The sequence below is a fragment of the Chiloscyllium plagiosum genome, unplaced genomic scaffold, assembly GCF_037043375.1.
Source record: "Chiloscyllium plagiosum isolate Xiang-an unplaced genomic scaffold, Cpla_swu_hap1 HiC_scaffold_22, whole genome shotgun sequence".
Classification (NCBI taxonomy): Eukaryota; Metazoa; Chordata; class Chondrichthyes; order Orectolobiformes; family Hemiscylliidae; genus Chiloscyllium; species Chiloscyllium plagiosum.
In genome coordinates this window covers 12,447,744-12,472,758 of record NW_028270160.1, presented here as the reverse complement: position 1 = coordinate 12,472,758, position 25,015 = coordinate 12,447,744, and the positions used below count along the sequence as shown (strand labels likewise).

At 43.5% G+C, this 25,015-nt stretch overlaps 1 protein-coding gene across 4 annotated transcripts in view; it reads left to right on the top strand.

Moving 5' to 3' along the window:
- Window positions 1–25,015, top strand: part of zfyve27 (zinc finger, FYVE domain containing 27) — a 192,914-nt gene that overhangs the window by 87,161 nt on the left and 80,738 nt on the right. For all 4 annotated transcript variants that reach the window (XM_087998754.1, XM_087998755.1, XM_087998752.1 and 1 more), the window contains one exon: window positions 2,200–2,344. In XM_087998754.1, coding sequence (XP_087854880.1) covers window positions 2,200–2,344 — 145 coding nt within the window. The remainder of the gene's footprint in view (window positions 1–2,199; window positions 2,345–25,015) is intronic.

The window sequence follows — 25,015 nt, the reverse complement described above, 5'->3', positions numbered from 1 at the left end:
AAGACAACACTTTTCACTGTACCTTGGTACACATGACCGTAATAAATCAAATTGTGTCAAATAAAGCCTTTTTGATCAAATGTTTGATGACCTGAACCAGTAGCCCCTTATTTGCGTTGATGTCAAATTTTGTTTGAGAATGCTCTTGTAAAGCGTGTTGGTGACTGCATTAAATGTGCAATGCAAATGCAATTTGTTGTTGCATAAGTCACCCTATAAAACAAGCTAACTCTAGGGATCTGTGAATATAAACTGTGAAATTGGGGTTAGAGTAAGGAATGAAAATTTGCAGTTGGAGCTAAGATAGTTACAATACTATGGCAGTTGGTGGAGTTAATATCTAATTATCCAATTGATTAACAAGGTGAATGGAAAAGGCTGGATGGGCTAAATGATGGACTTTCCATCTATAGCAGCTGGGTAGTTGACCCAGATGTGAGGGAGAAAGACATGGTAACAATGTGACAGACAATCCTTAATAAAACTAAATAAATAATATCTGCACAAATCAGATAACCTATCTGAGATTTTCATTGTATCGATTTTGAGCAAGCGTTGTATGTTAAGCATGTTTGATCCTCTGAATACTTTGTATATTTGGCATGGAGTTCAGTGTGGCTGTTCTGAAAGTGTTTTTTTCTGTACAAAGATTGATTGTAATTAAGGGATTTTAAACAAAAAATCTTGTTAAGAGTTCCAGATGTAAATATTTATATTGCCGCAATAAAAATTTGGGTGGCACGGTGGCTCAGTGATTAGCACTGCTGCCTCACAGTGCGAGGGATGCGGATTCAATTCTGGCTTCGGGTGACTGTGTAGAGTTTGCACATTCTCCCTCTTTCTTGTGGGTTTCCTCTGGGTGCTCCAGTTTCTTCCCACATTCCAAAGGATGTGCAGGTCATGTGAACTGGCTATGCTAAATTGCCCATAGTGTTATGTACATTAGTCAAGGGTAAATTTAGAGAAATGAGTCTGGGTGGGTTACTCTTCAGAGGGTTGATGTAGACTTATTGGGCTGAAGGGCCTGTTTCCATGCTGTAGGGAATTTAATCTAATCTATTCAAAATGTGATTTTAGGTTGGGACATTGCTGGAAAGGCAACATTTATTGATCAACTCTAGTACTGATTTGCTACTCCAGATAACCTGGTAACGCCAGTGGTCTGCTCCCATACAGCTAAATGAACAGCTAACACCCACTAAATTACCTTTCAGCAGGAACTTCGTCTTTTGTGGAACTCATTCCAAAAAGAAGTTAAGGCACACAATCTCTGGCGCTCAGTGCAATGCTCTGTCAGTATAGCACTGATAGGCAGTGTTGTCCATTCATACCAATCAACATGTGAGGCCCCATATCACATTTTGAAGGTGAGTTTCCTGTGTCCTGGATGACATTGCTGCTGAGACACAATCACGATAAATCAATTAAAAACTGTTCATTCATCTCTATAGTGTGATCTTACTGCAGGTAAATTACAGTCACATTTATCTATATCATAGCAATTATTACATTTAAGTGCAATGACATTTGGAACACTTTTGAGACATGGTCTGACGAACAATGTGTTGTTAATCCTAGTCTTTGTTTTTTTGACAAATTCCATTTTTCTGCCAGTCCTCAGTTTGAATAACTGTTCAAAGTAATCGTCAAGTTTATAATTCACGAAAGCCTGAATGGTGCACATAACTCTAAGTTTGCTATATTCCACTTTTGAGTATGTGTTTTCCTGCCTAGTACCCTCAACAAGCCTGGAGGTTGGGTTGATAACCCTGACCTCAGCCCAAACTACCAAAAACCAGGTTGTCTTCCTGTTGCTGTAATGCATTTATTAATCTCATAATAATTTTGTTCATTCATTATTGCTCACTGTAGGTCTCTTAAACAACCACAATTACTGACTTAATCCTAGCTGTCTTCCGTTTTGAAGCCTAACAAATTCAGCCCTGTATCACTCCTTTTTCTTATTCAACTATTGGATGGTGAATCCTAAACTAGAACCCCAAGATTAGTAACCTGGGATAAGCACAAACTGGTAGAACATATGTGTTATCTATTTGTGGCTCCATGACCATGTTTAAACAGCTGATATGGACCAATACTTGGTGTGCAATTGTGAAAGCTACTGGCTTTTTCTCCCAAGTTCACTTAGTATGTTTTGAATTTAATCTTTGATCTGATGATGATTTATTTTGTCTTTAGGAGGATGATGATGGTCCACAGTGCACTGGGGATTATGATCTGACCATGCAGGACAATGGATTTTTTAATAAGAATGAGCCCATCAGGAGCAAAGTCTCCAAGTTGACTGAAAAACTGCGGAAGCGATATCCCACCAATAACTACGGTAAGTGGCAATTACATTAAATTTTTGTAATTTTGTTAAATGCGTTAAACCAGTATTTTGTGGGAGAATTTAGTTTGAAGATGCAGAAGGATATTTCTAATAAATTAGTGAACTTCGGTGATGTTGCATAAATTTAAAATAAAATTGTATTATTTCTCTGGAATTTTTTTCAATTTCCATTTTTTTCTCTCCCTCTCACTCATTTGCTCTTGCCCAACCTCTTGGAGCATGTGTTATAATGGACTTTAATAAATTATGACTTTCTGTTGTAGCTAGTATACTGTTCTCTATTCTCTGGTGTGATCTTTTGGAAGTTACCACATATAGACTGTTCATTTCAAGATTTTCAGAGCCTAGCTTTGGAGTTAAACTGTAGAATAAAGTACCACAGAAGGCTGGAACCTAATGCTATGGCAGCATAGAAAGAGTATTCTGGAGATATTGCTGCATGAGAACTGAATAGAAAGCCAAAGTCAGCACCACCCACTGGTTTCATGAATCCCCTTCCATTTGTTTCCATCAACCGTGCTGGGCCTTTAGACCTCTGAGCTCTCACATCTGTTGTCTTCCTTCCAGTGTTGGTTTTTGGATCAGATCACTTTCCCAATCCTGACATATTTCAGGAACTCTCTGATGAGTTCAACCTTACTTTCGAGTTGCCAGTTCTAAACCAAAAGTTCATAGAATCCCTGTAGTGTAGAAAGAGGCCATTTGGCCAATCGTGTCTGCACTGACCCTCCGAAGAGTATCCCAGCCACCAACCCACCCCCTATCCCCGTAGATCTGCATTTACCGTGGCCAGTTCACCTGACCTGCACATCTTTGGTTGTTGGAGGAAACCGGAGCACCCAGCAGAAATCCACACAGACGCAGGGAGAATGTACAAACTCCACACAGACAGTTGCCCAAGGTTGGAATTGAACCTGGGTCCCTGTCGCTGTAGTGCTAACCATTGTGCCACCCAGTTTCTTTCTCCAGAGTGCTACCAAACTAAAGCAGTGGGTTTCAACTAATGTGACCTGATACAATGGTATGCTGCAGCAGGTGAGAAGTGTGCCGTGAAAAGTTTGGGAAGCAACGCCATTTTATCTGAGTGTCGAGATAGTGTCCATGCTTCCAATCTCCTCCAGAACCTTGGCATCAACTATTAAAAGTAGTAGCTGCTGATAGCAGCCATCTCTACCAACTGTGTATGCAAAAGCCCCCTAGACTGTACATGCATTGACTTGCGATACTGTGCACAACGTAGTCCTAAGTTTCCCAGTAACTCAACAAATTGCAGTTTATCCTACTTTGCATTTTGCTGTGTTCACGTGTAGTTAGAATTAGTTGAGTTGAGCAGATTTTGAAACGTGTCTGTGCTCCCAGTCAAAGATGGTGTATTTGTTGCCAGTGGATGCAAGGCATTAATTTTTGATCCTTCTTTAGCTTGATATATGCACTATGTTGCAAACCTCTGTAGTAAGGCTGGAACTCAGGGTAAATGCAGGTAAGCATGATGTTTGTGAGCCATCAGTTCAACTTAAAAAGTGGTCATAGTGTAGAATTGTTTGTCTGATTGATGTGTGCCTTGAAACTGAAAAGATAGGGAGCCACTGATCTAAAGGACCTCTGTTGGTCTTTCCAAATTTTGAGAGCTGACCCAGTTACTACAAAACACTACAGTTTGACCAAAATACAAGATGTTTTCCTCTATTCTGTCTCGGAAAGTTTATGTCCTACCAACACTGTTAAGAACCCATGACTAGCATGGGTCCTGTGATCCTTAATGCCACCCGAAGACCTTTTGTTATCTGTTATGGACCCTATGCTTGGAAGAAACCAGAAATCCAGATTAACGTTCTGGGGAATCCCACCATGGCAGATGGTTAAAAAGAAAATCTGCCTTCCTTGCATGGTCTGAGACAAAAAAAAACTGCAGATGCTGGAATCCAGGCAGGAGGCTGGAAGAACACAGCAAGCCAGGCAGTATCGGGAGGTGGGGAAGTAGATGATTCTGACGAGAAGTCCTGAAGAAGGGTTACACCCGAAACGTCAACTTCTCCACCTCTTGGTGCTGCCTGGCTTGTTGTGTTCTACCAGCCTGCAGCCTGTCTATCTTGCTTGCATGGTCTGACTGTCATGTGACTCCAGACCCACAGCAATGGATTGACTCTTAACTGCCCTCTGAAATGACCCAAGCAAGCAACCTATCCAGGGCGATTAGAAATGGGCAGCAAATACTGCCCCTAGTCAGCAAACCTACAACCTACTTTACCCTCCTCCTTTGAAATTGTTTTCTTGTGGCTTTACAGTTGCTTTCAGTGTGTGAATAGCAACTGATTTCCTCTAAGTTGGATCCCTGCCTAAGTCCTAGCAGTGCACCTGTTTTGAAAAATACTTCAAGTTTTAATAACCTCTTCACATTGCACATTCTGTTCTTTTTATTTTACAGCTCCCAGTCTTGTTCTGTGAGAGTTTTGTTTGATGGAGGCTCTGTCTTGTTACTTGGCATCATGATTAAAAATATTATCAGATTACACTTCATTTCAAGAGGAATCTTTACCATTAGACATCCTTTTAAACTTACTAAGTGGCTTGGTGCAGCAGGGGCTGCTGGAGCTGAGCCATATTCTTCCTACGGGCAGAAAACTTGAATCTACATATAACCCTCAGTGTCTGACAAAGTAGTCTTAATGGACAGCACAAAATGGCTTCACTTTGCATCTGGCCACTGCATCTTTGAGCAGTGTTGCTAATGTAACTTTACTGTGTATCTAACCCCATGCTGTATGTGTTCTGGAAGTGTTTGATGATATCAGTAGTGTTTGATGTGGATAGTGTCGAGGATGCTTTACTTTCACTTTAAAAGAGTAGAGGGAACTTAATCTGAAACTGTTGTACTATATCGGCCATGGGAATGTTTGATGGGAACAGTACAGAGGGAGCTTTACTTTGCATTTAATCCCATTTTGTATATGTCTCAGAACTGTTTGTTGCTGACTGGGTGTTTGAAAATTATTCTGTTCTGCAACAGTGTTTTGGAAGGTAGAGTTACCAAAAATAATGCATTAGTTCAAAAAAATGAACAATTAGCAGTGATATCCTTTTCATATGTATTAATAATTGACATTGGGATAGTTTTCCTCAAAAGGTATGAACTGATGACAATTGGTAAGAAAGGAGAAGAATGAACTTGCATTCTGTTGTATCTTGCATATATTCAGGATGTCCCAAAGCATTTTACAACTAGTTAAAATATTTTTGAAATGCAATCACTGTTAAAATGTAGGGAGTTGAATAGGCTGTTCACTTTTGAAAAATCAAAGTTGAGTTCACCAGACTGCAAGCATGTTGATAATTGGACAATGAAAGAAGGATTAGAGGTTGTAAAACTTGATTAACAATTTTGCAGACTCAGTTCAGATCCCTCTATGATAATTGAGAATTGCAGTGCATTCCTTTTTATATCTGGAAAAAGAAAGCTTGTGCCAATCTTTGACTGATATTCCTTGACTTGGGGAGTATGTCTGCTCAGAGTTGAGTGTTTCTGTCATGGGTCTTCATGTAACTGAACAGGACAATTCTTGACCTACAGGTGTTTGGGTATGCCCCATTAGACAGAATCCAGCGTTTGGAATTTGCTTCCTTTGTTTCCTTCTATTGCTGCTGCTATGCCTCATTGTACAGTGACTCAGTGTGATTAAGCTTGGTGGGCATGGTTGAATGGTTGGTACCAAGTTCCTTCCAGTCATTAATGTCGATGCAGACATCCTTCGAGGACAACTTCTGAGTGTCTTTGGAGTGTTTTCTTTACCTTCCCCTAGAATACTGGTCGTTTGAGAGTTTAAAAAAAAACTTCAACATGAGGTGATTTTTGACCAACTGGATGCAGTATCCAGTTCATAGGAGTTGATTTTACCACAGAGTGTTGCCCGAATGTTAATCGAGCTGGCTTCAAGAAAGACACCAGCATTTGTTTGACCATCCTCCTGTTGCATCTGACAGAGGCGTTGCTGCTGGAATTTCTCTAGCTCTTTTAAGTGCTGGCGATAAGTGGTACAAATCTCTGTGACATACTGGGGAATGGTGCTGATGCCTACTTTGCAAACTTGGAGTCTTGTGAGTTACAAGATTTTGTTGTCAAACACTTGCTGTAAATAGTACAGGCTAACACTCTGCTTTGCCCTGAACTCATCCTGCATTTGAAAGGAGACTTTGGATGTTTTACTCAAGATCATTGCATTCATAGTATCAGGAAGCAGTTGCAGAATGTGATGACATTTCTTCAACTGCTGAATCTTTGGGGTACAATATTGTGTCCGGTTCTGGTCACCCTACGATAGGAAAGATACAGAGACTTTGGAGAGGGTCAAAGGAGATTTACCAGGATGCTGCCTGGACCGGAGGGCTTGTCTTATGAAGAAAGGTTGACTAAGCTCAGACTTTTCTCTCTGGAGAGGAAGAGGAAGAGAGGTCACCTGATCGAGGTATACACGATAATGAGAGGAATGGATAGAGTCAATAGCCAGAGACTTTTCACCAGGGCAGGATTGACTGGCACGAGGAGTTATAGTTTGAAGATATTAGGAGAAAGGTATGGAGGGGATGTCAGAGGAAGGTTCTTTACGCAGAGAGTTGTGAATGCATGGAATACTTTGCCAAAAGTGGTGGTGGTGGAAGCAGAGTCATTTGGGACATTTAAGCGACTGCTGGACATGCACGTGGGCAGCAGTGAATTGAGGGGTGTGTATGTTAAGTTATTTTATTTTACATTAGGATTAATCTTCAGCACAACATCTTGGGCCAAAGGGCCTGTTTTGTCCTGTACTTTTCTATGTTCTAAGGGTCATTGGACCCAAAACATTAACTTTGCTTTTTCTGCACAAATGATGCCAGACCTGCTGAATTTTTCCAGCAACCTCTGATTTTGTTTCTGATTTCCTGCATCCGCAGTTCTTGTTTTTTCTTGTTTGAAGAAGCTGTTGAAGTTTACCCCATGTTCTATCGAGTATTTATCCCTTAATTGTCATTGTTAAGAAAGATTATCTGATCATTATCACATTGCTGTTTGTGGGAGCTTACTCTTTGCAAACTGACTGCCACGCTCCACTGCATTGCAAACCGTATGTTGAGACTCCTTCATTAATTGTGAGACTCTTGAAATCATCCTGAGATGGTAGATCAGTGCAATTTCCTTCTTTTTCTGTTGTAATGAAAGGATTATGTTGCTCATAACTGTGCAGAAATCCTAGAAAAATACAATTTCCCTGTCAAACCGTGAAAGGGAGACTGCCATTTAGTTTACATGAGAGACCACATAAGTAAAGACTGAGAGCGCTTTGTTTTATCTGCAATTCACTCTGAATGAATTGCAGCCTTCAGATAGTAACTGCTTGAAGAATCACAGGAGTTAGATATTTTAAACAAGCTGACATACTTAGTAAGAGTGGTTAGAATTATAATGCATAAGACAGTCATGTATACCATTTGAGCCAAATCAGCCATTGCTCTGATTGTATCTGGCACCACCGTTTAATCTGGTGAATTAGGGAAAGTGATTTGACATGAACCGACCCTTTAGTTCACTGTTTCAAATTCAGCTGGAACTTCTGTGCAGCATGTTGGAGGGTGGAAAGGCATCATGTTTTGTGTCACAAATCTTGCTGTCCAGCTGACTTTCACAAGTCAGTGTTTGCTGTGTTTCCTCAAATGTCTCCAATCTTTGACAAATAACAGGAAACCATTAAATTCAAGCTCTCTGCATTTTATTCTGTTTCCTCGGATTAAGGAATTGAGAGACGAAGATGACCAAGGAGGGTTGTGGAGTTGGGGGGGAGCAGGGAAGAGAGGTGGAGAGGGCTGGGGAAATCAGTGGGTTAAACATAAGGCACAGAGGGCACTGTTTAATAGAGTCCAATCTAACCTCCAACTTGGGTATTGTTTCAATTGTCAGAAACACCCATTTACGTATAACGTGTTACTCTTGCGATTGTATTTACTGACAAATGTAACTTTTATTTTAACGAAAGTGCTGTTTTCCTCCAACCATTGGTGGCTCAGTGGTTAGCACTACTGCCTCCCACACCAGCGACCCGGGTTTGATTCCACCATTGGGCAACTGTTTGTGTGGAGTTTGCACAATCTCCCCTTGTTTGTGTTGGTTCCCTCCGGATGCACGGCTTTCCTTCCACAGTCCGAAGATGTGCAGGTTAGATGGATTGGCCACGCTAAATTGCCCATAGTGTCCAGGGATGTGCAGGTTGGGTGGGTTGGCTATGGTGTATGTGTTGAAAATGTGTTGCTGGAAAAGCGCAGCAGGTCAGGCAGCATCCAAGGAACAGGAGAATCGACGTTTCGGGCATAAGCCCTTCTTCAGGAACCTGAAGAAGGGCTTATGCCCGAAACGTCGATTCTCCTGTTCCTTGGATGCTGCCTGACCTGCTGCGCTTTTCCAGCAACACATTTTCAGCTCTGATCTCCAGCATCTGCAGTCCTCACTTTCTCCTGGTGTATGTGGCCTTATGAGGATAAAGGTGTGGGTCTGGGTGGGATGATCTTCAGATGGGCTGAATGGCCTCCTCCCACACTGTAGGAGTGTTCTATGATTCTATGAACTTTTGTGCATTAAAACGATCATTGTCAAAAGCCGAGAGGAGATTAGCAATAATACAATACAGTACAGCACAGGAATTGGCCTTTTGGCCCACCAAGCCTACACCTATTCCTAGTCCTTATTTTGACCCAGTATTTATTGACCCATGCACAGTTTTTATCCCTCTGTCGGTTTCCCATTCATGTGTCTATCATGATACATCTCAAGCATTCCAATGTGCCTGCTTCCACCACCTCCACTGACCGTGTATTCCAGGCACTCACCACCCTCTGTTAGAAAACTTTTTCTTGCACTTCTCCCCAAACTCCCTCCCCCCACCTCACCATGAACCTGTGCCCTCTTGTAGTTGACCTTTCCATCCTGAGAAAAAGCCAATGTCAGGAAGTGTTAAGACATCATCTCCCTTGCATCTCTTCAAACCATGTAGTTAATACCTTTTACTGCAACTTTGTTAATCTAAAACCTTTATCAAAGTGCTAAATGACTGAACATTGTATTCTTCTTATGATTTTCCCTGTCCTTGTCCTCACATTCCCATTCTCACTTGTACTGAAAACAAAATATGCAGGAGATCAGTGAGTCAGGCAGCATCCATGGAGAGCAAGCAAGCTAACATTTAGAGTCTAAATGACTCACAAACAGAAATTGCTGGAAAAACTCAGCAGGTCTGGCAGTATCTGTGGAGAGAAGTCAAAGTTAATATTGCGGGCCGAGTGATCCTTCCTCAGCAATTCCTGGTTTTGTTTCCGAATTACAGCATCCGCAGGTTTTACGGAGACGAGATGACTCTTCATCAGAGCTGATGTGAAGTGTAAGCAGTGACTCAGCCGCAGCTTTAGTTTTGCTGATTGGATAGTCAAATGATTTAATAAGAGTGGAATTTAATGCTCAGCCCTGCGATGGGAGTATTTAATCCGATGGGAGGCATAACCTTCTCATTTTCGACTTGATTTATGCCCACTCGGGAAGGACTTGCAGACGGTCTTTGCTTTCTTTTTATTTCGCCTACTTTTCTAATCAACCGGTTCAGGGATGTTATTACACACCTCTGGAACAGGTGGGACTGGAACTTGGGTCGGTCCATGGGTAAGGACACTACCACTGATACAAGAGGGCCCCGCGTTTGCTCCTTTCCTTCAGTTGAGGTCATTGAGTGGGGTGTGGATTTCCATTTAATGGCCTCATTAAACTATAACTGGAATTGATAGTCACCTCGGAGAAAGTGAGGACTGCAGATGCTGGAGATCAGAGTCGAGGGAGTGGTGCTGGAAAAGCACAGCAGGTCAGGCAGCATCCAAGGAGTCGGAGAATCAATGTTTTGGGCATAAGCCCTTCGTGAGGAATCTTTTCTGAATATAGTCCGGAGTCCATGTGGGATCAGTTGGGTTGAAATCAACTCTGAGAAAGTGAGGATTGCAGATGTTGGAGATCAGAGTCGAGGGTGTGGTGCTGGAAAAGCACAGCAGGTCAGACCGTATCCGAGGAGCAGGAGAATCGACGTTTCGGGCTAGAGCCCTTCATCAGGGCTTGATCGTCAGCTTGCCACACAAGGAGAAGCCACCCATTTGGCTGCTTGTGGCTTCTCAGTTTTCAAGTGAGTGGAATCCTTTGTTCAAAGATACTTAGTGCCTGATGAAGACACTCAACATTAGGAAGGGCCTGCCAAGTCCATTTCGCCGTGATTCTCGCTATTCACGCTATTCACCTGTACCCTGGGAGCCAGTGGTCTCGAGGCCCCGGGTCAGTGTAGTACTGGGAGCAACCACTGCCTCTCTGATGACATCTGTTCAACAGAGCTGTTAGACTTTCTAGCATTCCTCACTGGGCAAGGTGTCCACCCAAAGGTTCTTAGTGCCAGCAAAAGACCTGTTGCTGAATTACGTAATCCACACCTTCCTCTTTTCCATTGGTCGGGCAAGTAGTTTTGATGTTGATATCTAGTTCACTTTTCAAAGTTAAATTAATTTTCACCACTCTTTGATGTTATTTTGTTGCGGACTTGCTAAGCCTTTTTCAGGGCTCCCTTATTATTGTACAAATGGCTACTATATTTTGGCCAAGAGAGTGACATGGAGAAGGATGGAAGTTCTGAGGAAGGAAAAGGCACTCTTACTTATCATGCCCCCTAATTGCAAGCTTGACTCTGTGTTCCTGAAATTTGATGGTCTTTTGTGTTCTAATTTCGTAGCACTTTATAAATTTTGACCAAATCACAACTAATCCCTGGAAGAGTGTAATGGCAGTAGGAATACATTCAAGAGGAAATAAGGAGGGCAAAAAGGAGGGAACATGAGATAGCCTTGACAAATTTAGATGAAAATTCAAAGGGATTCTACAAATATGTTAAGATCAAAAGGGTAACTAGGGAGAGATAAGGGCCTCTTAAAGATCAGCAAGACCGCAGGAAATGGGGGAGACACTAAAAGAGTATTTTGCAATTGTGTTTACTGTGGATAAGGATATACAAGCGAGAGACCTTGGGGAAATAAATGGCAATGTCTTGAAAAATGTCTATATGACACAGGAGGAGATGATGGACATCTTAAAACGCGTAAAGACTGATAAATCTCTGGGATCTGATCAGGTGTACCCTAGAACTTTGTGGGAAGCTAGGGAAGTGATTACTGAGCCCCTTGCTGAGATATTTGTATGATCAAAAGCTACAGGTGAGGTGCTGGAAGACTGAAGGTTGGCCCTTATTTAAGAAGGGTCCCAATATTTAAGAAAGGTGGTAAAGAAAATCCTATAGACCAGTGAGCCTGATCTCATCGGTGGACAGTTTGTTGGAGGGGATCCTCAGGGACAGGATTTAGAAAAGCAAGAACTGATTAGGGATGGTTTTGTGTGTGGGAAATCATGTCTCACTAACCTAATTGAGTTTTTTGAAGATGTAGCGAAGAGGATTGATGAAGGCAGAGAGCAGAGTGGTGGTCATGATCTACATGGACCTCAGTAAGGCATTCAGCAAGGTTCCACATAGTAGGCTGGTTAGCAAGATTAGATCACATGGTGTAGATGGACAACTAGGCATTTTGATACAGAACTGGCTCAAAGGTAGGAGACAGATAGTGGAGGGTTGCTTTTCAGGCTGGAGGCTTGTAACCAGTGGTGTGCACAAGGATTAGTGCTGGGTCCATGCCCTTTTGTCATTTATATAAATGATTTGGATGTGAACGTAGGAGGTATAGTTAGTTTGCAGATGACAGCAAAATTGGAGGTGTAGTGCAACAGGACCTCAATCAGAAGGGTTGGTGGACCGAGGAGTGGCAGATGGAATTTAATTTAGATAAATATGAGGTGCTGCATTTTGGAAAAGGGCAGAGCTTATATACTTAATGGTAAGGTCCTGGGTAGTTCTGGATGTAAATTTGCTCGCTGAGCTGGAAGGTTCGTTTTCAGATGTTTCGTCAGCATGCTAGGTAACTTCATTAGTGAGCCTCCAGGGAAACGCTGGTGTTAGGTCCTGCTTGCTAGTTATGTATTTAGATTTCCTTGGGTTGGTGATGTTATTTCTGTCTCAGTGATGTCATTTCTTTTATTCAGAGGTAGATAGGATCTGAATTGACTTAGATCCCATCTCCCTCCCTCTGTGAAAAAAACAGGAAATGACGTCATTAACCCACACAAATCTGGCCACATAAATAACAAGCAGAACATAACACCAGTGCTTCACCGGAGGCTCACTGATGATGCTACCTAGCATGATGACAAAACGTCTGAAAATGAACCTTCCAGCTCAGTAAGCAAACCTACATCCAGAACCTCCACGTGAGCTACAAATCTTCACAAAACTTGTCCTGGGTAGTGTTGCTGAATAAAGACACCTTGGTGTGCAGGTTCTTAGTTCCTTGAAAGTATAATTGCAGTTAGACAGGATAGTTAAAAAGGTGTTTGGTATGCTTGTCTTTATTGGTCACGGCATTGAGTATCGGATTTGGGAGGTCATGTTGCGGCTGTAAAGGACATTGATTAGTTGACTTTTGAAATTCTGGTCTCCCTGCTATAGGAAGGTGTTGTAGAACTTGAAAGGGTTCTGAAAAGATTGACAAAGGTGTTGCCAGAGTTGGAGGGTTTGAGCTATTAGGAGAGGCTGAAATGGGCTGGGGTTTATAAAATCATGAGGGGCATGGATAGGGTGAATAGCCAATGTCTTTTTCTTGGGGTGGGGGAGTCCAAAGCTAGAGGATATAGGTTTAAGGTGAGAGGGGAAAGATTTAAAAGGGACCTAAGGGGCAACTTTTTCACACAGAGGGTGGTGCATGTATGGAATGAGCTACTAGAGGAAGTGGTGGAGGCTGGTACAATTACAACATTTTAAAAGCCATCTGGAAGGATACAAGAAGAATGCTGGGTCAAATGCTGGCAAATAGAACTAGATTAATTTAGAATATCTGGTTGGCACAAACTGGTTGGTCTGTTTCCATGTTTCCATCTCTATGACTCTTAAAAAGCTCGAGGAGTGGGGTTGGCGGGGTAGTTAAAGTACTCATTTTCTTTAAAAGTTGAATAGTTGTATTAGACAGCTGCTTCTGTCTAAATGCACTTGGTAACTGCCCAGCCTCTACTTCATATAGTATTGCAACTCCATTTAAAAACTACAGATCATATTGCAACTGTGCCTTGAGCAGTTTAGTCAGAAGCAATGACACTTTTCAGCTCTTCTTTCTTCACTCAAAGGGTAGTGAATCTGTGGATTCTCAACCTCGAAAGGCCTTGGAGGCCAAGTCACTTGAATATATTATAGAAGGACAGATATGTTCTTAGGTTTTAAAGACATCAAACTGTATTGGGAAATCACAGGAAGATGGTGTGATAAAGGATCAGCTGTGTACCTCTTGGATGGCAGAGCAGGCTCTAAGGGCCAAATTGCCTACTTCTGCTGTTAGTTCCTATATTTCCGGAGAAGGAAGATGTTGCCAAACTGCACCTGTTTGCATAACAGCACTCTGAGTTAAAGACTGAAAATGCTGGGAACGTGGAAGAATCATTGACCTGAAAATGTTAACTGTCTTTCTCTCTCCACAGACACTCTGTCTGACCTTCTGAGCGTTTCGAGTATTTTTTTGTTTTGTTTTGGACTTGCAGCATCTGCAGTATTTTGCTGTAGTAAGGTGGCAACAATCTCTCTGCTGTGTCAATTCTAGCCCCTTGCACATCTGAATTTAACTACAACACTGTTGACAGCTATGCATTCAGCCACTTGGGTGCTAAACTCTGGCGTCCAAATCAAGGAGTTGCAGACAGCTGGATTTATTGACCTGAGCTACAACAGAGTGGCCTGGTGAGCATGGTGAGCTGATTTAAGGCTGTTACGTTACAGGAGCACCACGGATTTATTGTTCAACAATTTATACAAGTGAAGTCATCAGAATATTAGTCTCAAGAATAAAGCAAGAACTACACTTGCACAGCACCACTCATGAGCATCCTAAAACATCATACAGCAGATGACATACTTTTGGAGTGTGGCACTGTTGTAGAAGATGTGGCTGCCAATTTTAGCACAGCAAATTCCACAACAGCAAAAGCAAATGAGATCACGATTGAGAGATGGATATTGGCTGCGAACTATTGCTGTAAGTTACAGAACCATGGAATGTTATTCTGGCAGCAGGGAGAAAAAAGGATAAGTTAAAACTTCAGGCATGACCATTCATTAGAAACAATCAAAGGTAGCTGTCCATCAGTTTGCCCTCACATCTAAATCCTTTCCCTTGCTCTCTTTCCAATAGGATAGGGAGATGTGTTGTGTATTCCCCGTCTCTGCCACTTTTGATCAGATTGCTTGTTCCTTTTACACACCTATCTAATTTTTGTTCACGCCGTCCCAAATGAGATCATTGAGGAAAGGGTTGGAGAGAGAATAAAACCGAATATCAAGTGAATTTGGGCAATTTATTTTTTAAGCAGAACTCTTATTCCAACCATAAAGAAAATACCTTGTGGAATTCTAACAGGATTTAATCAAAAATATCAGTGTCAAGTCTGATTTGTGTCTGTGGTCAAGAGTTCAAGCATTGCATAGACCAGGAGAAGAGATCATTGTTATTTTCTTAGTGTTCAATTTCCTTGATTTCATTTGGACAGGCTGCATTGGCTTTTAGTTAACATGTTAAGATTGGACTAGGCCAGGATTGACATGAAAACCGCTTAGAGTTGTGCCACATTCATTTTAAGCAAAATGAGCAGCAAAATGAGCTCCAATTCCTAGTATTTTTGACTCTGTTCGTATGGCTTAGGTACATTTCTTTCTCTTACTCAACTGCACGGCCCACCCCCACCCCCAAGATACCGAATCAGCACAGGTTATGTCTGCAGTACTCTCTACCTATCGCAATGGGCTTATTTTGCACAGCCTACAGACAATTAAAAGTCAAACCCAATGGCACTGAACCATTGGTACTCAACTCATGCTATTTTTCCTGATTTCTCTTACCTTCAGTAGTGCCCTGAAATGCAACTTGAAAATAAGAAATAGGAACAATCCCTTCAAACCTGCTCTGCCATGTAGCATAAATCATTGCTGATTTCTTACCTTGACTTCACCTTCTTGCACTACTTCCATGTATTACTTAATTCTCTTGGAACCACCAAGTTTCTTGTCAAGTCTGACAATTTGCCTTTCACAGTTTATAAAGGAATCTTAACAACGTTTTCTTACATGTATCTTAAAGTGCTTTTAAGGTTTTAGACGGTGAAAAGCTTGCCTAAATGACACCCGAGTAGGAGTATAGTTCTATAGTATGGTGGGATCCATTGTTTTCCATCTAATGGCGACAGAACTGTCCCTCCATCCTTCTTCCTCCACATTAAAATCTAATTATTGTGACCTGAAGAGTGAATCCAATATTCTGCCTAAACCACACCCTTTGGGGGACTTTCTACATCAACGTTACTTGGAAAAAAAAATAAGTTTTTAAAACAAATTTTTAAAATTCTGTTTTGAGTTCTGAGAATCACAGAATCCCTACAGTGTGAAACGAAGCCATTCCGCGCATCATGTCTGCACTGGCCCTCCAAAGCGCAACCCACACAGACCCAAACCCAGACCCAGGCCCATCCCCCTAACCTATCCTTGAAACCCTGTATTTCCCATGGTTAATCCATCTAGCATGCACACCCCTATCATTATGGATAATTTTAGCATGGCAGTCCACCTACCCTGCGCGTCTTTGGAATGTGGGAGGAAGCCAGAGAATCCGGAATAAACCCATGCAGACACTGGGAGAACATGCAAACTTCACACACGCACAGTCACCTGAGGCTGGAATTGAACTCAGTCACTGGTGCTGTGAAACAACAATGTTAAGCACACATCACCCTCTTGATTCAGATCTTCAAATGGAAACTGGAAAATGTTCTTAAAAGGGAAGATTACGCAAACTAGGGTAATAGTCCCTGGACTTCAGTTGGTTCTGGGTGATTTAATTGTTGTTTCTAAGATATTAAGTGAAACAGGTTGGGTAAATAGAGAGAAACTGGTTCTTCCAGTTCGGGAGTCTAGAATCCCAGGGCGCAGCATAAACATGAGCCAGATCATTCAGTAGTGAAATTAGGAAACACTTGTGCACACAAAGAGTGTTAAAGATTCAGTCTTGGCTTGGGCAAATGGGAAGTTACACTTAATCAGGCATTAATTTAAAAATTGAAATTGATAGATTTTTGGCATGTAAAAATTTGAGGGATAAGGGACAAAGGTGGATACACAGAGCATTAACTTTGATCTCAATGGTAGAATAAGCTTTTGGGGCTGACTTGTTCACCATGCCTAATTTTATTCTTATGCCTATTTTCAGGTTTTTTTTTGTTCAGAGATACTATTACATGTCTGTAATTTATCTTACAGCACAGGTGATTTGGTGGTGGTGTTAATTCATTTATACTTAATCAGATGATTAATACCAATCACGGTTCCTCATTTTACCTCCCTTGTTTTCTTTTGCTTTCCACGGAATAATGGGTCTTGGTCATTTGCATGGCTTTTCCCCCGCAGTTCAAAGCCAAAACAATTGTTAGCTCGGTAATTGGCATCATATTATTCATAGGGAAGACTAGAATGCTCAGACATTGGAAAGTATGCAGGCATTCCTCTCCCTTGCCCCCTCCCCAACTCCAGCCAAAACAAGCTATCGCACAGATCAGGAGCCGTTCTGCAGGTGACCAGGAATTTTAATCCTTTACTCTCTGGAATCCTTTGTTAATAATTTACCAAGCACTTAAACGCTGAATCACTGAGGAGATTGCTCCAATTAAATCTTTATTTAATTCAAGATAAACATTCCAATAAATCCTTCACCAAACCCACACTCCTAGATTAACAAAATATTCTGATTTTTTTTCCATAAAAGGATAGATTTTAGCTCTGCTAGCAGTGCTGGGACAGATGGGTCACCATAGTTGACCTCTATGTTCCAACACAACGGAGATAAATTAGCTGTTGTGATTCTCTCAATGACCATTGCTATGAAATTCTCATGATTGTTTTCAGTAGGTGAGGCTTGTTGACCCTTGAAGTGAGAGTTTTCTCTGACCCATGCCATTCACTTGCACCCTTAGCCAAGGTACCTGTTGGTGCAGATTGTGCACATGGAAAAAGAATTGAGTGGATTTGGCAAAAGGCTGAGCACCCTTTTGATGGTAATCCATTTGGAATCATAGAATCTACTGGCACAAAAAGAAACCATTTGGTCCATTGTAACTGTGCTGGGTCTTTCTCCGTATCCAATTAATCCTAATTTCTCCCTCTCCCTATCCACAACACTCCTCATTTTCTTCCTTTTTGAATATTTATCCAATTCTCTTATGAAAGTTATTGTTGAATTTACTTCTTTCATTGTGGAGGTAGTGCGTTCCAGAGCATCAGAACTTGTTGCATAAAATAAGACCATAAGACGTAGGAGCCGAAGTTAGGCCATTCGGCCCATCGATACTGCTCCATCATTCAATCATGGCTGACAGATTTTTCAACCCCATTTTCCTGCATTCTCCCCATAATCTTTGATCCCTTTGGCAATCAAGAACGTATCTATCTCTTTTAAATATACTCAATGTCCTGGCCTCCACAGCCTTCGATGGCAATGAATTTCACAGATTCACCGCTCTCTGGCTAAAGAAGTTTCTCCTTATCTCCATTCTAAAAGGTCTTCCCTTTACTCCAAGGCTATTTCCTCAGGTTCACACCTCTCCTGCCAATGGAAATATCTTCCCGATATCCACTCTGTCCAGGCTGTTCAATATTCCATAGGTTTCAATCAGATCTCCCCTCATTCTTCTAAACTCCATTGAATACAGTCCCAGAGTCCTCATATGTTCAGCCTTTCATTCGTGGAATCATTCTCGTGAATGTCCTCTGGATCCGCTCCAGGGCTAATACATCTTTCCTGAGATAAGGAGCCCAAGATTGCTCTCAATAATCTAAATGCGATCTGACCAGAGCTTTCTAAAGCCTCAGAAAGCACGTCCCTGCTTTTATATTCTAGTCCTTTTGAGATGAATGACAACATTGTATTTGCCTTCCTAACTACCGACTCAACCGGCAAGTTTACATTAACAGAAACTTGGACTAGGACTCCCAAGTCCCTTTGCACTTCTGATTTCTGAATTTTCTCCCCATTTAGAAAATAGTCCATGCCTCTATTCTTCCTACCAAAGTGCATAACCTCTCACTTTCCCATGTGGTATTTCATCTGCCACTTCTTTGCCCACTTTCTTAACCTGTCTAAATCTTTCTACAGCCTTCCCACCTCCTCAATACTACTCCCCTGCCAGAATGCCTTCAGTTCCTTCATCCAGATCATTAATGTATAAAGGGAAAAGTTATGGTCCCAACACTGACTCTTGTGGGACATTACTAGTCACTGGCTTCCATCCTGAAAAGGACCCTTCTATCCCCACTCTCTGCCTTCTGCCAGACAGCCAAGCTTCTATCCATACTAGCACCTTGCCTCTAACACCATGGGCCCTTATCTTACTCAGCGGCCTCCTGTGTAGCGGCACCTTAAAGTTCAGATAGTTAATAACCACTGAGTCTGTTGATCTAACCTGCTCATTAACTCCTCAAAGAATTATGACAGATTTGTCAGGCATGACCTCCCCTTGATGAAACCATGCTGAATTGCCCTGTTTTACCAATCACTTCCAAGTATTCAGAATCTTGCCAATGACTGAGGTCAGGCTAATCTATAATTTCCCGTCTATTGCCTTGCTCCCTTCTAAAACGGGGAGGTTATATTAATGATTTTCCAGTCCTCTGGGACCTTCCCTAGTCCAGTGATACCTGAAAGGTCAATACTAAAGTCTTCACTATCTCTTCAGTTATCTCTTTCAGAACTCTAGGGTGTAGCCCATCTGGTCCAAGCGATCTATCCACTTTCAAACCTTGCAAGTTTTCTAGCAACTTTTCCTTGGTGATAGCCACCTTATTCATCTCTGCCCCTCGACGCTCTTGAATTTTTGGGATATTGCTCGTGTCTTCCACAATGAAGACTGACACAAAGTGCTTATTCAGTTCCTCAGCTATTTCTTTGTTCCCCATTACTACTTCTCCATACATAAATAGAAATTCTTCTTATCTTCCCACTGATTCTTTTGCAATTATGTTAAATCTTGTCCTTCGATGCTGGTCACCATGGCAGTGTATTACATGGCTCCATACTGTGATTCTTTACAATTTTGAACAAAAATGTTTTTTTGTGCCTCTATTTTAAAAAAAAAATGCCAATAATCTATCTTGTATAATGGCCATATAAACTTTGTTTACCACCCTCAGAAGAGGCTGGCTATTTTATTTTGAATGAATTCCCATTGTTATTTCAGTTCATCGCCTGAGTGGCAGGAAAAGTTCGTTACTCATGCAATTTCTGTACCCCTCCTCCTAGATGGATTTTTGTCTATTTTCCATCCCTTTAACTTTCCTTTTCGACTGCTGATGGTAGCTCTAAATTTGGCTGTCTGCTGACAAGGTAAGTGAGCTGATCTGATTATTGTGAGAGATACTCAGTGTTTCAGACAGTCAGCTTCTACCAGGCTTTCTGTTTCCTCCCATAGCCCTTTACAGTACTGGACTTCACATACTTATCTACTGATTGTTGACAACTTGGCTTTTTTTGGTCACATTCACCTCTACCTCAGAGGTTTCTAGGTACAAATAAAGAAAAAAGGTGCTGGAAATATTTGGCATGTCCGGCAGGAATTTTGGAGCGAGAAACCAAGTTAAAGCCCTGAGTTGAATGTGCCATTTTTAGATCTGGGGTTCAGGGGTTCTGAAGAAGAGTCACTTTCCATTTGAGATGTGAATTGCTCTCTCCACAGATGCTTCTAGACCTCCTGAATATTTCTAACATTTTCTCTTCTAATTTTAAATTGACTGCATCTGTACTATTTTGCTTTTATGTTTGTGGGTTCAAGTCCCTCTCTTTTGTAAGTATTCTAGACTGACATTTCAGAAACAGCAGCTTGTGTTTCTCTGACCAGCTTTAGTATAGTGCAAATGATATTTACTAGAATAATACCAGGAATAGTTTAAGATGTTACCTTATTGGAATATTCAAAGTTATGACCAATTTTGACATAGTAAAGAAGGATATTCTGTTTCCACCAATTGTTAAGATCATGTCCAAAACCCGGCTCAAAGAGTTGAGTTTAAAGGCAGAGAGAATGATAAAGAGGTTTAGAGGGATATCCTATGGTTTGGGGACTGAGCACACATTCATCCTTGGTAAAAACAATGACTGCAGATGCTGGAAACCAGATTCTGGATTAGTGGTGCTGGAAGAGCACAGCAGTTCAGGCAGCATCCGAGGAGCAGTAAAATCGACGTTTCGGGCAAAAAGGAATAAAGGCAGAGAGCCTGAAGCGTGGAGAGATAAGCTAGAGGAGGGTGGGGGTGGGGAGCATAGAGTACAATAGGTGAGTGGGGGAGGGGATGAAGGTGATAGGTCGGTGGCGGGGGGAGGGTGGAGTGGATAGGTGGAAAAGAAGATAGGCAGGTAGGACACAAGCAATGAACCACCTTTAAACCAGCAGAGTTCGGACCCGAACAGGACAAACAGTACAGACTACAGATTCAAAAACACCAGCAACAGTTCTCCTTCAAGATTCCTCCTCCATGCTTGCAGCAATGCGCCAGCACCTAACCTCTCTACAGCCAGCTTTGCCTCAGCTGAGGGCCACACTCTCTCAGAATTGCAAAGGACCCACCCTGTACTACATCCTCAGGAGAATTCATACTCTCAACAAACAGTATTTCAACTCCATCTCAAACATCAAAAACTGTAAGTACAACAAACTTTTATCTACCCACCTCCATAACCAGAGCTCCTCAAACATTCCAGAAGATTCCCCCGGCCTCTGGAACTGCTCAGACGCAATTAGCCGTGCAGCTGCCACCCCCACGCTGATTGATGTCACTTTCGCCCCCATTATGGCCGCTCCCACAACCACTTCCACCCCTCACAATTCTTCATGCATCACACGTGACATCACTTCCGCCCCTCACATCATCGCTGATGTCACACGCTCAGTGACTTCCGCCACCCCTACTGCCGTGTCTGCCACTACTTCCGCCCCCACCAACGCCACTCACCTGCATTCTGCTGACACACCCCCCACAGATCCCACTGTCACCATTCCCGGCCCCCAGAACCCTGAGGGGAACACCACCCCTGCTCATGACTCCACCCCCATTTCCCCCACCATCACACCCACTCCAGTTACTGGCTCCGCCCCCACTCCCAGCTCCACACCCACACCAGATCCCAGCTCCCAGCCCTGCCGAGTTTTCACCATCCCTCCAGACCTCTCCCTCACTGAGGACGAACGATCAGCCCTCAACAAAGGACTCACCTTCAACCCCCGCCGTCCACGCATCAATGAATTTAAAACACACCGTGACGTCGAACACTTCTTCCTCCGCCTCCGAGCTTACTTTCACCATCAGAACTCCCCCCCCCCCCCCCCCCCCCCCCCCCCAACCTGAGGACCCCTTCGCCCGCCTCCAACACACTGCATCCACCTGGACACCCCGCGCTGGCCTATTACCTGCCCTCGACCTCTTCCTTTCCAACTGCCGCCGGGACATTAACCACCTCAACCTGTCTACCCCCCTACCCCACTCCAACCTCTTACCCTCACAACGCGCAGCCCTCCAATCCCTCTGCTCCAATCCCAACCTCACCATCAAGCCAGCAGATAAAGGGGGCGCAGTGGTAGTCTGGCGCACAGACCTCTACACCGCTGAAGCCAAACGCCAACTCGAGGACACCTCTTCCTACCGCCCCCTTGACCATGACCCCACCCCACATCACCAAAGCATCATCACACATGATGTCATGTGTGATGCATGAAGAATTGTGAGGGGTGGAAGTGGTTGTGGAAGTGGCCATAATGGGTGTGGAAGTGACATCATCAATCAGACCATACAGAACCTCATCACCTCAGGAGATCTACCACTCACAGCTTCCAACCCCAGAGTCCGGGAACCCCGCACTGCCCGGTTCTACCTCCTTCCCAAGATCCGCAAGCCTGACCACCCTGGCCGACCCATTGTCTCAGCATGCTCCTGCCCCACTGAACTCATCTCTACCTACCTCGACACTGTCTTATTCCCCCAGTCCAAGAACTCCCCACATACGTTCAAGACACCACCCACGCCCTCCACCTCCTCCAACACTTCCATTTCCCTGGCCCCCAACGCCTCATCTTCACCATGGATATCCAATCCCTCTACACCTCCATCCACCATGACAAGGGCCTCCAAGCCCTCCGTTTTTTTCCTCTCCTGACGTCCCCAACAGTACCCTTCCACCAACACTCTCATTCGTTTGGCCGAACTGGTCCTCACACTTAACAATTTCTCCTTCGAATCCTCCCACTTCCTCCAGACCAAAGGGGTAGCCATGGGCCCCAGCTATGCCTGTCTCTCAATGACCATTGGCTACGTAGAACAGTCGATCTTCCGTAATTACACCGGCACCAATCCCCACCTCTTCCTCCGCTACATTGATGACTGCATTGGCGCCACCTCGTGCTCCCGCGAGGAGGTTGAGCAATTCATCAACTTCACCAACACATTCCACCCTGACCTTAAATTTACCTGGACCATTTCTGACACCTCCCTCCCCTTCCTGGACCTCTCCATCTCCATTAATGACGACCGACTTGACACTGACATTTTTTACAAACCCACCAACTCCCACAGCTACCTGGATTACACCTCTTCCCACCCTACCTCTTGCAAAAATGCCATCCCATATTCCCAATTCCTCCGCCTCAACCGTATCTCCTCCCAGGAGGACCAGTTTCACCACAGAACACACCAGATGGCCTCCTTTTTTAGAGACCACAATTTCCCTTCCCATGTGGTTAAAGATGCCCTCCAACGCCTCTCGTCCACACCCCGCACCTCTGCCCTCAAACCCCACCCCTCCAACCGTAACAAGGAGAGAACACCCCTGGTACTCACCTTCCACCCTACCAACCTTTGCATATACCAAATCATCCACCGACATTTCCACCACCTCCAAAAAGACCCCACAACCAGGGATATATTTCCCTCCCCACCCCTTTCCGCCTTCTGCAAAGACCGTTCCCTCCGTGACTACCTGGTCAGGTCATCGCCCCCTTACAACCCACCCTCCCATCCTGGCACCTTCCCCTGCCACCGCAGGATCTGCAAAACCTGCGCCCACACCTCCTCCCTCACCTCCATCCAAGGCCCTAAAGGAGCCTTCCACATCCATCAAAGTTTTACCTGCACATCCACTAATATCATTTATTGTATCCGTTGCTCCCGATGCGGTCTCCTCTACATTGGGGAGACTGAACGCCTCCTAGCAGAGCGCTTTAGGGAACATCTCTGGGACACCCGCACACCAATCAACCACACCGCCCTGTGGCCCAACATTTCAACTCCCCCTCCCACCCTGCCGAGGACATGGAGGTCCTGGGCCTCCTTCACCGCCGCACCCTCATCATCAGACGCCTGGAGGAAGAACGCCTCATCTTCCGCCTCGGAACACTTCAACCCCAGGGCATCAATGTGGACTTCAACAGTTTCCTCATTTCCCCTTCCCCCACCTCACCCTAGTTCCAAACTTCCAGCTCAGCACTGTCCCCAGGAATTGTCCTACCTGCCTATCTTCTTTTCCACTTATCCACTCCACCCTCACCCCGCCCCAACCTATTACCTTCACCCCTCCCCCACTCACCTATTGTACTCTATGCTACTTTCTCCCCACCCCCACCCTCCTCTAGCTTATCTCTCCACACTTCAGGCTCTCTGCCTTTATTTCTGCTGAAGGGCTTTTGCCCGAAACGTCGATTTTACTGCTCGTCGGATGCTGCCTGTACTGCTGTGTTCTTCCAGCACCACTAATCCACATTCATCCATGTTGGACTGATTAAAGGTGCACAAAAGGCCAGATTTGGAGGAGCACAGACATCGCTGGGAATTTTAGGCTGTGTTTGGGGATGAGCGGAGGGTGCAGAGAGTGGTTGAGGCACTTCTGGAGGTTGGGGAGCAAGGCTATGGGAAGGCTTTGAAAACAAGATGAATATTTTAAAATTGAAGTATTGCTAGACAGTGAATTAGTTAGGGTCAGTGAATGCATGGGTGTTGGGTCAATGGGCCGTGGTGTGAGTGAACGTACAGTACAGTTGGAAGGAACGCAGTTATCAGAGGTGCCATCTTTTGTTTGAGATTATACGAGACCCCGATTTGGAGTTTTGGATGGAAGTAGAACTGGGGAGACCTTTTTGTCCTGGCTAGTATTCATCCTTTAGATGTCATTACCAAGGGTAAGGTAATTGTGCGTTTATTTTAGTTTGGATCACACTGTGAGAGAAGCAGTTGCCACATTTGCCTATAATAGCAGTAAACACATCGCAAGTAACGAGTGGCCTTTAAAGCTTTTTGGGTCCATCTGAGGGCAATTCACCGGAAAGATAGCAAATTCAACAGTGTTGAAACACTCTTGCTGCATTGAGATGCCAAACTAGATGGGTATTCAAATCTGAGGATAGAGGAACAAGGAAGTTAGGAGCAGAAGTAAGCCATTGAACCTGCTGTATCATTCAAT